The following is a 17,591-nucleotide window of genomic DNA, read 5'->3' on the forward strand; positions in this document are numbered from 1 at the left end:
TCACAGACAAAGGAAGGACAACAGGTGATTTATTCCAGACAGAAGGCATGAAGCAGGAAACTGAATGGGGGGGGGGGGAATAAAAATATAAGTTACATGTTGCTTAATTAGTTTTATTCTTTGCTGTCATTACAAATGCTAGTAAATGAGTTGACAGTAACAAAGAGGCATTGGTTGCCAGATTTGCTGGATAGTTAGCAAGTCTGATTAGCAGATGTTTATATTTTTGCATGTGTTTGTTTCTTTTTTGCAGGTACAAGTTTGCATTTAACAGAGGTGGAAAGAGTACTAAAATATTATACTCAAGTACAAGTACTGTTACTCTGATGAAATTTTACTTAAGTACAAGTAAAGTTACCAGACAAAAAATCTACTCAAGTAAAAGTAAAAAGTAGATCATTTAAAATGTACTTTGAGTAAAAGTAAAATGTTACTTTTAACAATGGGTGTTTTCTGCCTCCATTGTGTTGTGCAAAAATGAAAAAGAAGAGGAAACAAGGATGTATGTACATCTCAACCCAGATGTTTTATTTAAAGGAAGTGTACAGTGGTGCTTGAAAGTTTGTGAACCCTTTAGAATTTTCTATATTTCTGCATAAATATGACCTAAAACATCATCAGATTTTCACACAAGTCCTAAAAGTAGATAAAGAGAACTCAGTTAAACAAATGAGACAAAAATATTATACTTGGTCATTTATTTATTGAGGAAAATGATCCAATATTACATATCTGTGAGTGGCAAAAGTATGTGAACCTTTGCTTTCAGTATCTGGTGTGACCCCCTTGTGCAGCAATAACTGCAACTAAACGTTTCCAGTAACTGTTGATCAGTCCTGCACACCAGCTTGGAGGAATTTTAGCCCATTCCTCCGTACAGAACAGCTTCAACTCTGGGATGTTGGTGGGTTTCCTCACATGAACTGCTCGCTTCAGGTCCGTCCACAACATTTCCATTGGATTAAGGTCAGGACTTTGACTTGGCCATTCCAAAACATTAACTTTATTCTTCTTTAACCATTCTTTGGTAGAACAACTTGTGTGCTTAGGGTCGTTGTCTTGCTGCATGACCCACCTTCTCTTGAGATTCAGTTCATGGACAGATGTCCTGACATTTTCCTTTAGAATTCGCTGGTATAATTTAGAATTCATTGTTCCATCAATGATGGCAAGCCATCCTGGCCCAGATGCAACACAACAGGCCCAAACCATGATACTACCACCACCATGTTTCACAGATGGGATAAGGTACTTATGCTGGAATGCAGTGTTTTCCTTTCTCCAAACATAATGCTTCTCATTTAAACCAAAAAATTCTGTTTTGGTCTCATCCATCCACAAAACATTTTTCCAATAGCCTTCTGGCTTGTCCATGTGATCTTTAGCAAACTGCAGATGAGCAGGAATGTTCTTTTGGAGAGCAGTGGCTTTCTCCTTGCAACCCTACCATGCACACTATTGTTGTTCAGTGTTCTCCTGATGGTGGACTCATGAACGTTAACATTAGCCAATGTGAGAGAGGCCTTCAGTTGCTTAGAAGTTACCCTGGGGTCCAGTGTGACCTCACTGACTATTACACGCCTTGCTCTTGGAGTGATCTTTGTTGGTCGACCACTCCTGGGGAGGGTAACAATGGTCTTGAATTTCCTCCATTTGTACACAATCTGTCTGACTGGGGATTAGTGGAGTCCAAACTCTTTAGAGATGGTTTTGTAACCTTTTCCAGCCTGATGAGCATCAACAACGCTTTTTCTGAGGTCCTCAGAAATCTCCTTTGTTTGTGACATGATACACTTCCACAAACATGTGTTGTGAAGATCAGACTTTGATAGAGCCCTGTTCTTTAAATAAAACAGGGTGCCCACTCACACCTGATTGTCATCCCATTGATTGAAAACACCTGACTCTAATTTCACCTTCAAATGAACTGCTAATCCTAGAGGTTCACATACTTTTGCCGCTCACAGATATGTAATATTGGATCATTTTCCTCAATAAATAAATGACCAAGTATAATATTTTTGTCTCATTTGTTTAACTGGGTTCTCTTGATCTACTTTTAGGACTTGTGTGAAAATCTGATGTTGTTTTAGGTCATATTTGTGCAGAAATATAGAAAATTCTAAAGGGTTCACAAACTTTCAAGCACCACTGTATCAAATTGAATGCTTAGGATAATGCTGCATTAAAACTGAGACAAACAAAAAAGGTCAATACACATAGTCATGTCGTTTACATCGCCCTGACCACACACAAAGCATTGTACACGAAATATGAAAGTGAAATGTTGCACCGAAATCTTGTAGCTTGCCTGTGTGCACTGTGTGTTATTGAACAATTCAATTCAAACATTATTTGTTTTGCTTAGTATTCCTTTCTGGCCTGTTGGATGTAGAATGGTAGGAGGACTGATCACGTCAGGTTGGCGAGCTAACTTGCTTGCATGATTAGCCAACCGAATAACAGACTAGTTACCGTTATGTTACAGTACCAACAGGTTGCTACTTCAACATTAGCAATGCCATCCACTATTTTTGGAATATACCCAGCCTATTGTCGGTTTTACTATGGAAAGGAAACATTATGATCAGGGGCGCAGATACGTTTTTTGAACTGGGGGGGACAAAAAACTGGGGGGGACAAAGCTGCCAGCAAACCAACCCCGATATGCCTGTCAAACTTGTTGTGGGTAACCATAGCAACCAAGCTCGAGACCTGTGCAGTCTGCGCAGCTCAACCAACTGAATATCAGTCTTTGTTTTGTTTTATGTGAGTTGTTGCAACTATGTATGTACTGCTGTGCACCTCAATAAACCGAATGGCAATTAGTCTTTTGATTTTTCCGTGAGGTTTGCCTTATGCAAAGAAAGACAGCATAGACGTTTTTTTCCTCCCTATAAGTGGGGGGGACCGAACGAGGTGAATTTAAATCTGGGTGGGATGAATCCCACCCGTCCCACCCTCTATCTATGCCCTTGATTATGATGCCAATGACAATACTTACCTCAACATGCTTGCACAGATTAGACGTCGAATTTTTGTATGCCGCAATGGTTGTCTTCTTGGGCATTGCATAATGAAACTGTCACCCCTTTTCTCTACAAAGCTGAAGTGATCACATATGTAGGGCCAGGGGTGCACTTCATTACTGGAAGAAATTGCGTTTTCTGCAGGGTCGTCCACCACAGGTTCCTCGGTCTCCTCCATGTCTGCAGGGGCGCTTTATCAACACCCGTGGCCCAGGGGCTAGGCCCCTCATAGGCTACCTGTCAACCCTACCCTTACCGTTGGCCAGGAAAACACTCTCTTATTTTATTTGCAATACGTGTCAAGCATTTACAGTGTAAGCGCGTAATTAGCCTAGAAGCCTACGATAGGTTACGTTTGGCTCAGCGTAGCTGCGCAAGGCCCACGCTCACATCGCTCAACACATCCGACCACAGAGGGAGAGAAGAACGCGCGCATTATCATTACAGAGCCGGTTCTCATTATTACCATGGACAGGACAGTGATACTGCATAACTTTCACGCAGGGGCATGGCCAGAGATAACCACACAAGCGCGCGTGCGCTAATATAGACCTATGTGTTGTAAACATAAAACACACACACACCTACAGACAAGTCCTTTTAAAAAATAAAATACATAAAAATAGCTCAGCGGCATGAAAACAAACATTCACTGCAAGACAAGGTGCCCTAGAATCGCCATCAGTTTTTAATATCTATATGGACTTTGTTGTCAGGATTGCACAGCATGAGATATCAAAACTGTACCCAGATACAGGCTTCAAGTTCAGATATTGCATTCCAAATGAGGTATCCATAAGAGAAATGCGTACGAAAGCACGAGCATCAGGAGAGGGTTGCATAACACAGATTCTATATGCAGATGATCAGGCCATACTCGCTGGATCCATCAAGGAGCTTCAGAATATTCTTCAGTTGTATGATAAGACTTACACCCGCTTTGGTTTACAAATATCATATGTCAAAACAGAAACAATGGCTTTTAACGTCAATGAGGATATCAAATGTAAACCAAGTATCATTTCCCTTGGCGGCACTAATATTAAAAACGTCCGCACCTTTAAATATCTTGGTTATAATGTCAGCAACTGTGATGAATCCTCACACTTCCTGCATGCTAGGATAAGTGCTGCATTCATGAAATGGAATGAACTGAAACACGTTCTAACCGACCACCGAATACTACTAAAAACCCGTATAAAGTTCCTAGTGGCATGCGTTCGATCTCGTCTCCTGTACAGCACACAGGCATGGCAACTATCATCCAGTGAAATTCACAAAATTGAGGTAGTGTGGCACGGCTTCCTAAGGAAAATGATTAAAGGTGGATATAAACGAAAGAATGCCCCTGACCAAAAGAACACTACAAATGAAGATATAGACTGGAGCTACAAGATGTCCAATGCTGACCTCCGGAAACTGACAGGAACCCAGGATATAAAACTATCCTGCTATGTACAACAACTAAAATATATTGCTCACGTTTGCCGGATGGGCAATAACCAAGTGCAAAAGTAGCTCCTGTTTGACAAAAATGGTTACAAATGGACGAAATGGAAAAATCTGCTGGGCATAGACACCCAACAGATAAGACGTATGATGATGGACAAATCAAACTTTGAGCAACTGCTGCAACTGCTACAGCAGAAGCACCCCTAGAGAGTTTAACTTTTGACAGGGGCACATGATGATGATGATGATGATGAAGGAACTTGGCTCGGCGGCCACATGAAACATAAACACCATGGACAGCGGCCAAACTCATAACTCTACAGACCGAAATACACGAAACCAAGTCCTACTAGGGTCTATTTTACCGATCTATGTTCAAGCATCATGCAAGTCTTCTTTCTCCTTGAATAAGACCGTGCATTCAACTGCCTTTTTGACATGACTGCATCGAAATACCACTTGCAACAATATTTCACGCACTCCATCAAGAAAAAAGTTAAACATGATGAACACGGGCATACTGTTTTGAGCATATGATTTTTAAAAAAGAAACTAGCTACATCAAAGTCCTTCAATAAACCCATCCTTTAGCGCAAATGAGCTTAACCTAGTTCAAAGCACGACGCTAGCAGTAGCTGCATAAGGCAAAATCATGTGGGCCTTTCATCAACAACAAGCCACGGCGGGCAAACATTAATAATCGAGTGTCCTTACCTTAAAACGTTGTCTTGACCACAGAACTTCTCAAGTATTTCACTTAAATCCACACGGGTTAACAACACACCCAACACAGCTAGCGAGAAATGTGGATATGCGCTAGCTTTGTATTGCTGTTCCCCTCAGTATGCTTACTCTGTCTGCTGCCCGAACTGTGAAAATTATAGGCTACAATCTTTTCATCAATTTCTTCAGTAGATGCCGTTTTAGACATTTTATTATCCCCATCGAAATATGCTATTATACTAACAGGATTATAACTCAAATCACACGACACGTATTCAAATCACAACTGATTTATTTTACTGTTGGACAGATGATAGCATATCTAGCCTAGCTGCACATAGCCTAGCTGCTGGTAGTCTGATAACTGATAAGTAGCTGATATTCTGAACAGATTGGTGATCCTTACCTTAAAAAAGTCTGTGACTTTAGGCAATGATTCTATCATTACCTGCATCTCTCTTTTTTTTCCTTTTATGCGCCCCGCTAACATGTGAACACTTCATCTTTCAAAGCCTCTAAATTTGTGTCTCAGTAGTCTGCAGTCTTTGGCGCGCTTTCGTGCGTGACGTTACATTTTGTTATATTTTATTCTGGTTCAGTTGTGGGTGTTTGTTTCGCGAACCACATCCACCATGTCTCTTACAGCAGGCTACTGTGTGCTCATTTATTTCTAACCTTATTTCTATCCGTACATTAATGTAGGCCCACGATTCCGACAGTTTATTATTTTATTAATATTAAAAGGCCCCTGATTGGCTGTGGCCCAGGGGCTTGAGCCCCACGAAGCCCCCCCCTTAAAGTGCCGGTGCATGTCCGCCATCGTCTGTGTGAGACTCGCGCGCGCGACAACTGTCCTTCCCGTGATTTATTTCCAGAACGCATTTCCCCTTCTCCATTTTAGCCTTTTTTTATTTTTTATTTTATTTTTTTTTTACTCAGTAACGGTTGTGATGTAAAATGTACCGAAGTACACTACTTAAAAGAAAACATACTTAAGTAAAAGTAAAAGTACACTCTTTAAAAATTACTTGAAAAAGTATAAGTACACAAAAAAGCTACTCAAGTACAGTAACGCGAGTAATGTAATTCGTTACTTTCCACCTCTGGTATTAGCAAATACATAAAATGTGGTTAACTAGAATCCATGCTAATGATATGATGACGTTCAAGATATTCTTTTAAAAAAGATATGATTTACTTTGTGTGTGGGTTTTTTTTTAATTAATCACTTGCTTGCAGTCTATAAATTTGGTGAATGGGTTCAGGTAAACTAGTGAAACTAAAAGGTTTTTTTTTTCATAACCAATAATAAACATCTTGTGGAAAAGGATATTTCAATCATGAGACATGAAACAGATTCACACATTAATGTAAAAGGTCACCAGAAAAGGTCAAAATTGTGGGGTTTTTTTTTTTGCGATATCTTCCTTCATATTCATTATACAGTGGGGCAAAAAAGTATTTAGTCAGTCACCAATTGTGCAAGTTCTCCCACTTAAAAAGATGAGAGGGCTGTAATTTATCATACAGTAGGTATACCTCAACTATGAGAGACAAAATGAGAAAAAAAAATCCAGAAAATCACATTGTCTGATTTTTAAAGAATTTATTTGCAAATTATGGTGGAAAATAAGTATTTGGTCAATAACAAAAGTTCATCTCAATACTTTGTTATATACCCTTTGTTGGCAATGACAGAGGTCAAACGTTTTCTGTAAATCTTCACAAGGTTTTCACACACTGTTGCTGGTATTTTGGCCCATTCCTCCATGCAGATCTCCTCTAGAGCAATGATGTTTTAGGGCTGTCGCTGGGCAACATGGACTTCCAACTCCCTCAAAGATTTTCTATGGGGTTGAGATCTGGAGACTGGCTAGGCCACTCCAGGACCTTGAAATGCTTCTTACGAAGCCACTCCTTCGTTGCCCGGGCGGTGTGTTTGGGATCATTGTCATGCTGAAAGACCCAGCCATGTTTTATCTTCAAGGCCCTTGCTGATGGAAGGGGGTTTTCACTCAAAATCTCACGATACATGGCCCCATTCATTTTTTCCTTTACACGGATCAGTCATCCTGGTCCCTTTGCAGAAAAACAGCCCCAAAGCATGATGTTTCCACCCCCATGTTTCACAGTAGGTATGGTGTTCTTTGGATGCAACTCAGCATTCTTTCTCCTCCAAACACAACAAGTTGAGTTTTTACCAAAAAGTTCTATTTTGGTTTCATCTGACCACATGACATTCTCCCAATCCTCTTCTGGATCATCCAAATGCTCTCTAGAGCAATTCCAGCGTTATGGACGTGACACTTGAACTCAAAATGGCAACAAATGACCCAGTGCATGTTTTATTGTCTCCCAGTATTTAAACAGGTGTTGCATACTTTAAGGCTGTACCATACTGGAGAAGTGATAGAACAAGAACAATTCCCATAGTACATCTAGGGCAGGGGTGCCCAACCTTTTTTTAACCAAGATCTACTTTTGAAGTTGATGGCATGCTGAGATCTACCAAGTCAAGATCAAGGGCCGGGCAATAATTCAAACAAGGAGCCGCAATCGCAGATCACACGTAGTTGAGTTTTTATTTGCACAGGAGGAGAATAGGCAGTATAAATGCACAAAAAAATGAGGAACTGATCAACATGTCACAAATAGGTTGTCCAAAACAGAACTTCAGAGGCACATCATCTCTCTCTCTCTCTCTCTCTCTCTCTCTCAACCACACACACACACACACACACACACACACACACACACACACACACACACACACACACACAACTACAGAAAAGAACACTCCAAAAACTCCATAACAGAAATCCAAAATTGGAAAACATCAATTCAACATGAATTCAACAGATTAACACACACACACACACACACACACACACACACACACACACACACACACCTACAGAAAAGAACACTCCAAAAACTCCATAACAGAAATCCAAAATTGGAAAACATCAATTCAACATGAATTCAACAGATTAACACACACACACACACACACACACACACACACACACCAGAAGAGATAACTTCAAAGCAGGAAGGAGAAGAGAAGTCCAATATTTCAAAATGATAAACTTCACTGGAGAGTGGCAATAGCAGGGAAACCAGCAGTTGGATTTAAATGAATCTGGAAAACAGATAAAATACTCCTCTAAGTATATGGATATGATATGAATATGTCATTCAAGATACTACTACTACTACTACTACTACTACTAATAATAATAATAATAATAATAATAATAATAAACACTTCTCTACCTTAGTGGGACTTCTGGCACTGGGAGGAGGCAGCTAGCTTCTCGTAATCCGGACAGTAGGAGTTGAGTGCCAGCCTTAAGCAGGCTGCGAGGTGGTCATCAGTCAGTGTGGTTCTGTACTTGGACTTGATTATTTTCATGTGTGAAAAGGCAGACTCACACAAATATGTTGATCCAAAAAGGGAAGTCATATTCAGTGCGCATTGTCTGAGGTTTGAATACTTCTCTTCCAGCAGCAGGTTCCAGAATTCGCCAGTTATCCCAGGTGTTGCTCTGCATTTGATCTCAATGTCATTTTGCAGTGTGAGAATTTCATTCTCGACAGCACTGGAGTCCAGGCTGAAGAGTGTGGCTACTTTGGGCGCAATGCAATCCACATCAACATTTTCACCAAATGGAAAGCACAGAAACTGAGCAACAGGCTCAATGGACGCAAAGTCAGTAAACCGGCGCTCAAACTCCAAAAGAATGTTTTGGATCTGTTGCTCATAACGAGCAAGTTCCACACTGTCTTTGCCCTGACGGCGGAGCTCAGCCTCCAAGTGCGGAAAGTTCCTGACATCACACTGTTGCAACCTGCGTACCAGCAGGCGCAACTTCGTTTTAAAGGTGTTCACTGAACTGATCATGTTGGCGATGTGCTTTCCTTTCCCCTGCAGCTCGAGATTCAAGTCATTGATCTTATTGGTGACATCTGTGAGAAAAGCCAAATCAGCGAGCCACTGACCGTCCTCCAGCTGAGTATAAGCAGCAGCATGGGTAGTTGTGTGCTTCAGGAACTCTTTAATTTCGGGCAAAAGTTCCAAAAATCTTTCGAGGAATTTGCCTCGGCTCAACCACCTGACGTCGGTGTGCAGCAGCAGATCGGTGTGGTCTGCACCTGCCTCCTCGAGCTGGGCACGGAATAAGCGCCTCTGTAAACTCCTGGCCCGAAAAGAGCACGCGATTTTTATAGCTACGTCCATGATGTCCTTCATGTTCAAAATCTTCCCGCACAGCCCTTGTTGGTGAATGATACAGTGATAGTTCAAAAAATCAGGGAAAGATTCCGACTGCTTGCACAAAGCAACGAACCCAGCAGTATGCCCAACCATAGATGGAGCCCCATCAGTTGTGATTGACGTAAGTTTGAAGAGGGGTAAATGCGACTTACTGACAAACTCCATAAACGTGTCAAAAACATCCGACCCTCTTGTGTGCCCTTTCAAAGGCAAAATTGTCAGAATCTCTTCTTTTGCCGTCATGTTATGAAAAACCATCCGAATGAAAACACATAACTGCGCCACATCCACAGCATCAGTTGATTCGTCAAATTGCAGCGAAAAACAAAGACAGCTCTCAATGTCATTTCTAAGCTGTTGTTCAATGTCCTCTGACATGGTCTCGCACCGCCTTGTAATGGTGTTCCTGGATAGCTGGGTTTCTTGAATAGCCGACATGATCTCCTTCTTGTTCTTGAAGTCAGCGAAAAGTGCATCCGCGGCCTCCACAAAGGCTTCTTTGAAAACTTCGCCGTCTTTAAAACATTTCTTGTGCTTTGCCAGAACACGACTCACACGGTAAGACGCTATCGTGGCAGTTTTACTCTTATTAACAGGTCGCGTAAAAACACTGCCTGCTTTGCGGCTAGCTGTCTCCTCAGGTTGTTTACCTTTTCAGTTCGTACAGCTGATTTCGCCGGGAAGTCTTTAGCATAGCTCTTGTGAACGGTCATGAAATGTCGCTCCAAATTTCCCTTCTTTGGAATGGCCACGGTAGCATTACAGATCAAACACACTGGCTTTGAATTCGAAAAAACAAAAAAGTAATCCTCTTCCCACTCAGGATGAAAGTGATAATTTTTAGCTTTTTTGGTTTCCGCCATTATCTTCTCAGCTTCCACTACACTGGTTGCTAGGTTGTAACTAGGCGGACTCTAAAGCTTCTTCACGCTTTAGGCCCCTAGTTACAACCTAGCAACCATGGCAAACCATACCCAGCATGCAACAGAATAGGATTCAGAATTATTTATATATTTAAGAATTATTTATATATTTCTTAATTTTATTAATATGAAAATATATTCTGGTCACTCATGAACGATGGTTTTATTAGTGTGCTTTTTCAACAAAGTTTTTTTTTTTTTTTGTCATTCTCGCGATCGACTGAAACTCCGCCTGCGATCGACTGGTAGACCGCGATCGACTGGTTGGGCACCCTTGATCTAGGGCATACCAGAAAATCCCAATAAAAGATGCGTTATGGATGTGACAGAAAAAGTATCACTTTTCTTGGGTGACTGTACATTTTTATCAAACTCTGTGAAATCGTAAACCTAATGTCGAAATGGAGATATCCATTTGATAGAGGGGTCCAAGGTGAATATTAAAAAATCTTTGTTTAAAATATTTTGTACTTCATGCAGAGTTTCGGAAGGAAAAGTCAGCGTTATGGATGTGACGAAATTCCGTTATGGATGTGACGTCTAGCAAACTTCAGACAGGCCTGGACATGTACTGGCTTAAGCAGGGGGACACGTCTGGCACTGCAGGATTTGAGTCCCTGGCAGCGTAGTGTGTTACTGATGGTAGCCTTTGTTACTTTGGTCCCAGCTCTCTGCAGGTCACTCACTAGGTCCCCCCGTGTGGTTCTGGGATTTTTGCTCACCGTTCTTGTGATCATTTTGACCCCACAGGGTGAGATCTTGCATGGAGCCCCAGATCAAGGGAGATTATCAGTGGTCTTGTATGTCTTCCATTTTCTAATAATTGCTCCCACAGTTGATTTCTTCACACCAAGCTGCTTACCTATTGCAGATTCAGTCTTCCCAGCCTGGTGCAGGTCTACAATTTTGTTTCTGGTGTCCTTTGACAGCTCTTTGGTCTTGGCCATAGTGGAGTTTGGAGTGTGACTGTTTGAGGTTGTGGACAGGTGTCTTTTATACTGATAATGAGTTCAAACAGGTGCCATTAATACAGGTAACGAGTGGAGGACAGAGGCGCCTCTTAAAGAAGAAGTTACAGGTCTGTGAGAGCCAGAAATCTTGCTTGTTTGTAGGTGACCAAATACTTATTTTACCGAGGAATTTACCAATTAATTCATTAAAAATCCTACAATGTGATTTCCTAGATTCTTTACCCCCATTCTGTCTCTCATAGTTGAAGTGTACCTATGATGAAAATTACAGGCCTCCCTCATCTTTTTAAGTGGGAGAACTAGCACAATTGGTGGCTGACTAAATACTTTTTTGCCCACTGTATTTACTTCAAACCAATTCCAAAATGTTCATCTTTCAATTCTGTTTCCATTGATATGCTATCTCTCATAGTTTTCTTAGTAGTTGGGGGTCAAATTTCAGGGGGGTCAAGGTCATTGCTAAAATTTGTATATTTTCCATTATAACTCAAATGGTTAGAGAGAGATGTTTATCATTATCAACATATATAGGAAGTCTCATATGGGCTTTCATTTGGCCCCATGACCTTTTGACCTTGTTTGTTAACAGACAGACAGACAGACAGACAGACACACACACACACACACACAATCTAGCATCTAGACTGTTGCACCAATTGACTTAGAATTTTCAGGGTAGATGGACAATAGTCCATAGATTACCTGATAAAATTTTGGGGGTAATCGGGTCAAGGTGAAGGTCAAGGTCACTGGAAAGGTCAACCTTTTGGTCAAAATAACATTTTCCATTATAACTCAAATGGTTGCTGATAGGCAAATGTTTATTATTATGAGCATATAGGAACTTCCATATGGCCTTTCATTTGGCACTATGATCTTTCACCTTAAGTGACCTTGAAAGGTCAAACTCAAGGTCACAGATTTTCAGAGGGCTATAACTTAAACGGTTGATGGTAGACAGATGTTTACCATTATCAACTTATAGGAAGTGCTATATGGGCTTTCATTTGGCACCATGACCAAATGACTTTGTCAAACTCAAGGTCATGGATTTTCATAGGACTATAACCTGACAGCTGATGATTGAGAAATATTACCCTTATCAACATATAGGTATAAAATATTTGCTGACGGGCAAGGTTTGTTTTACCTGGCGACACTTGTTTTTATACAGTGAATGGCTAGGCCTAAAGTGCCAAACAGTAAGTGTTACAGTAACATAAGGCAGTTTGCTAACAAACGATTAGTTAGTTAGCAGTTATTCATAACAAGCACAAGCTGTTAAAGGGACTGGTACAGCATTTAAACACGGGTGATAATAGTACTGTTAGGACTTGGACTGTTTTGGCCTCTAGAGGCCGCTGTTATTTCCTTTTCGTGTCTTGTTTATTTTGGCCTCTAGAGGCCGCCACTGTTCCTGTGTTTTGTGTTTTTGTTAATTGCCTGTTAGTCCTAATTATCTTCACCTGTGTCCTTAATTAGTTTGTGTATTTATACCCCTGAGTTCAGTCCTCTTGTCACGGAGTCTTTGTGCTGTTATGTTTATCTCCAGTTTCCTTTGTACTGTGTTTTGTGGATCTTCTGAGCTTTTGCATTTTTGCCTTTTTCTTTTTGAATTATACTCTTTGTTTTTGTTTTTTTTGTTTTGCCCTGGATTGTATATAGTGTACATAGTATAAATAAACCTTTTGTTACTTTTTCTACTTCCGCCTCACGCCTCTGCATTTGAGTCATTCCCCTGGTGGCCTAGTGGGGGTTTGCTGGATCATCACACCAACGAACCAGGTTCGAATCCCAGCAAAACCCTAACAGAAAGACTCCGTCATGACCGACTCAGCAGAAGCTGCTTCAACTGTCTACCCGGCCAACCTTCAGGGAATTATGGCAGCTTTGACACGCTTCGGAGCGACCATGGACGTACGCTCACCAGCCAACGTGAGGCCCTTGCTCGCCACGAGGAACTGCTTCAGCAAATTGGGAAAACCCTGGCACAGCTGACATCTCTGCCTGCATCTCCTGCTCCTGATCCAGTTCCTGCTCCTGATCCAGCTCCCACTCCTGCTCCAGTGCCTCCTGCCATGCTGCCTTCTTCACCTCGCGAACCCAGCCTTCCTGCACCACAGAGGTATGACGGCAAGCACAGTGAGTGCCGAGAGTTCCTTACCCAGTGTCAACTCACCTTTGAGCTTCAGCCTACCACCTACACTACGGATCGCCGCAAGATTGCCTTTGTGATCACCTTATTAGCTGGTAAGGCGTGAGCCTGGGCTACTGCTATCTGGCAAAGACAGGGACCTGAGTGCTTTGATTTCCAGCTGTTTTCTGAAGAGATGCTTCGGGTCTTCGATCAGGCAGACATCAGTACCGACGCAGCCCGAAAGCTCATGTCCATCCGGCAAGGAGGAAGCGTCGCAGATTACGCCATCTCGTTCCGAACACTCGCAGCAGTAAGGGGATGGAACGAGACTGCCCTGGTGTCAGCCTTCCACCATGGTCTGTCTGACCCCATCAAGGACGGTCTGGCCTCTATTGGATGCCCAAGTGACCTCGAAACCCTCATCTCACATGCTATTCGTCTGGACAACAGGATGAGAGAACGCCACCAAGCCTTGAGCCCCCCCAGCCTCCCTACCTCTACCTGGAGACCATCTACCTCCTTCAGTGACTGTCCAGAACCCATGCAAGTGGGTCGTACTCGCCTCTCCGCATCTGAGAGGGAGCGCAGAAGGAGGGACAAGTGCTGCATCTACTGTGGCAAGCCTGGTCACTTCCGAGCATCATGTCCCGAACTCTTGGGAAAAGGACAGCCCCGTCCAGCCGAGGGAGGGTTGTGACGGGGCCTACCCTCTCTCCCGGACTCCCTGGTCAAGGAATCTACATCCCGGTCTCCATCTCCTGGGGTGAGTCTGTCCACTCTTGTCAAGCTTTGATAGACTCAGGGGCGGCTGGGAACTTTATGGATATTCACTTCGCCCAAAGCATCAATATACCTACTGCACCTCTTGAAGTCCCTCTGTCTGTGTCTGCCCTCGATGGCCAAGCGTTAGGTGATGGAAGAGTCACCCAAGTTACTTCTCCAGTCTTCCTCCAGTCTCAAGGTCACAAGGAAGAAATATCCCTGCACCTGATTCCTTCACCTGAGTTCCCAGTTATTCTAGGCCTTCCTTGGCTTATTCGCCACAACCCTCGCATAGACTGGGTAACAAGCCAGGTTGTGGAATGGGGCCCTGCATGCCATGCCTCTTATCTGCTCTCTAGCTCTCCTGTGTCTCCTGCCGAGCCCCCTGATCTCACCGAGTTATCTCAAGTTCCCACAGAGTACTGGGATCTCAAGGAAGTATTCAGCAAGAGCAGGGCCACCGTTCTTCCTCCGCACCGGGCCTACGACTGTGCCATCGACTTGCTCCCTGGGACTACCCCTCCTCGTGGCAGACTGTTTTCCCTCTCTCAGCCAGAATGCAAGGCTATGGAGGAATACCTCAAAGACGCCCTGGTCTCTGGGTTCATTCGACCCTCCACCTCACCTGCTGGTGCCGGCTTCTTCTTTGTCGGCAAGAAGGATGGGGGGCTTCAACCATGTATTGACTACAGGGGCCTGAACAAGATCACTGTGCGCAACCGATATCCCCTTCCGCTGATGTCCACTGCTTTCGACCTGCTCCAAGGCGCCACCGTCTTCACCAAGTTGGACCTACGGAACGCATACCACCTCATCCGTATCCGACAGGGAGACGAGTGGAAGACTGCCTTTAACACCCCGTCTGGGCACTACGAATACCAGGTGATGCCCTTCGGACTCACCAACGCACCAGCTGTTTTTCAGGCCCTAATCAACGACGTCTTAAGGGACATGATTAACCTGTACGTCTTTGTCTACCTCGATGACATCCTTATCTTTTCCAAGACCATGAAGGAGCACCGCCACCATGTCCGCCAGGTTCTCCAGAGGCTGCTACAGAACAATCTGTTCACCAAGGCCCAGAAATGCGAATTTCATGTTCCCGAGGTCTCCTTTCTGGGATTTATTGTACGGACAGGCCAACTCCAAATGGACCCTGCCAAGACCCTGGCCGTCTGGGACTGGCCTACTCCCAAGTCCGTTAAGGAGGTTCAGCGGTTCTTAGGATTCGCTAACTTCTACCGCAAGTTCATCAGGAACTTCAGTTCTGTGGCAGCACCCATGTCAGACCTCACCAAAGGGACAGGTGGATCTTATGGCTGGTCTCCTCAGGCAGAAAAGGCGTTCAAAGACCTCAAGGCCCGCTTCTGCACGGCACCCATTCTGGTCCTCCCGGACACCTCCCAACCATTCATCGTGGAGGTGGACGCCTCGGACAGTGGTGTCGGCGCGGTACTCTCTCAACGTTCGGAAGGAAAGCTGCACCCCTGCGCTTACTTCTCCCACCGCCTGAGTCCTGCGGAGTCCCGGTACGATGTGGGGGATCGAGAACTGCTAGCGGTCAAACTGGCCCTTGAGGAGTGGAGGCACTGGCTGGAGGGAGCGCAACATCCATTCCTGGTTTGGACTGACCACAAGAACCTGGAGTACCTCCAGCAAGCCAAGAGACTGAACCCTCGACAGGCTAGGTGGGCCCTGTTTTTCAGTCGGTTTGACTTCACCCTCTCGTACCGTCCCGGCTCCAAGAACACCAAACCTGACGCACTGTCCAGGCTGTTCTCTGCCACTAACAGGGAGAATGAAGTCAGGCCTATTATCCCGGTGTCCCGGATTGTGGCCCCTGTCCGCTGGGGTATTGAGGAGGCTGTTCGACGAGCCCAACGCCAGGACCCCGGTCCTGGGACGGGGCCACCGGGCCTCTTGTACGTCCCACATCAAGCCCGGGCCAAGGTTCTCCAGTGGGGTCACTCTTCCCTTCTCACCGCCCACCCGGGAGCTCGGAGGACCCTGGACTTCCTGAAAAGACGCTTCTGGTGGCCTAACATGGAGCAGGAAGTAAGGTCATTTGTCCTGTCCTGTGAGGTTTGCACCAGAACCAAGAACCCACGACAGCGTCCCCAGGGTCTCCTGCATCCTCTGACCATTCCCCGGCGTCCCTGGTCCCACGTGGCAGTCGACTTCATCACGGGTCTCCCTGAGTCACAAGGTAACATGGTCATTTTGGTCATTGTTGACAGATTCTCCAAGGCCTGCCGCTTCATACCTCTGTGCAAACTCCCCTCTGCTCTTGAAACAGCGAAACTTATATTTAATCATGTCTTCCGAGTCTTTGGTCTTCCACAGGACATCGTCTCAGACCGAGGGCCCCAGTTCTCCTTCCGAGTGTGGCACGGGTTCTGCAAGGTCATCGGAGCCACTGCCAGCCTCTCCTCTGGGTTTCACCCACAGTCCAATGGTCAGACGGAGAGGCTCAACCAGGACCTGGAAACCACCCTGCGAGGCCTGGCTATGGATAACCCGACATCATGGAGCACCTGGCTGCCATGGGCAGAGTACACCCACAACACCCTGCAGTCATCGGCCACCAAGCTGTCGCCATTCCAGTGCCAATTCGGGTTCCAGCCACCTCTGTTCCCGGACCAGGAGGAGGACGCGGGGGTGCCCTCGGTCAACCAATATGTGAGACGGTGTCGCAAGACCTGGAGCAAGGTCAGGAAGACCCTCATACAGACCTCCAGAACCAACCAGACTCAGGCCAACCGCCACAGAAGACCTGCACACACTTTCCGCCCTGGGCAGTGGGTTTGGCTGTCCACTAAGGACCTTCCGCTGCGGGTGGAGAACCGCAAGCTTGCTCCTCGCTACATTGGCCCCTTCAAGGTGGTGCGCAGGGTGAACCCTGTCTCCTACCGGCTCCAGTTGCCCCGGACTCTGAGGATCAACCCCACTTTCCATGTTTCCCTGTTGCGGCCTGTACTGACGTCTACGTATGCCCCTGCCCCTAGGAACCCCCCACCCCCCCGCATCTTCCAGGGGCAGACTGTGTTCCCTGTGCATCGCCTGCTTGACTCCCGCCGGGTCCGCGGCGGGTTGCAATATCTGGTGGACTGGGAGGGCTATGGTCCTGAGGAGCGCTGCTGGGTTCCTGCTCGGGATGTCCTAGATAAAGAACTGTGTCGGGACTTCCATTCGGCCCATCCGGATCGCCCTGGGAACGTCAGGAGACGCTCCTAGAAGGGGGGGTCCTGTTAGGACTTGGACTGTTTTGGCCTCTAGAGGCCGCTGTTATTTCCTTTTCGTGTCTTGTTTATTTTGGCC

At 44.9% G+C, this 17,591-nt stretch overlaps 1 protein-coding gene across 1 annotated transcript; it reads right to left on the minus strand.

The window, feature by feature from the left end:
- Positions 1–7,767: 7,767 nt before the first annotated feature.
- LOC132897486 (general transcription factor II-I repeat domain-containing protein 2A-like) lies at positions 7,768–9,841 on the minus strand. The gene is made up of 2 exons (XM_060938760.1): positions 8,481–9,841; positions 7,768–8,346 (listed from the first exon to the last, which is right to left on the minus strand). The coding sequence occupies exon 1, from the start codon at positions 9,736–9,738 to the stop codon at positions 8,482–8,484; it is 1,257 nt and encodes a 418-aa protein (XP_060794743.1). The 5' UTR covers positions 9,739–9,841; the 3' UTR covers positions 7,768–8,346; position 8,481.
- Between the last annotated feature and the right edge of the window lie 7,750 nt (positions 9,842–17,591).

This window comes from Neoarius graeffei, chromosome 14, assembly GCF_027579695.1.
Source record: "Neoarius graeffei isolate fNeoGra1 chromosome 14, fNeoGra1.pri, whole genome shotgun sequence".
NCBI lineage: Eukaryota > Metazoa > Chordata > Actinopteri > Siluriformes > Ariidae > Neoarius > Neoarius graeffei.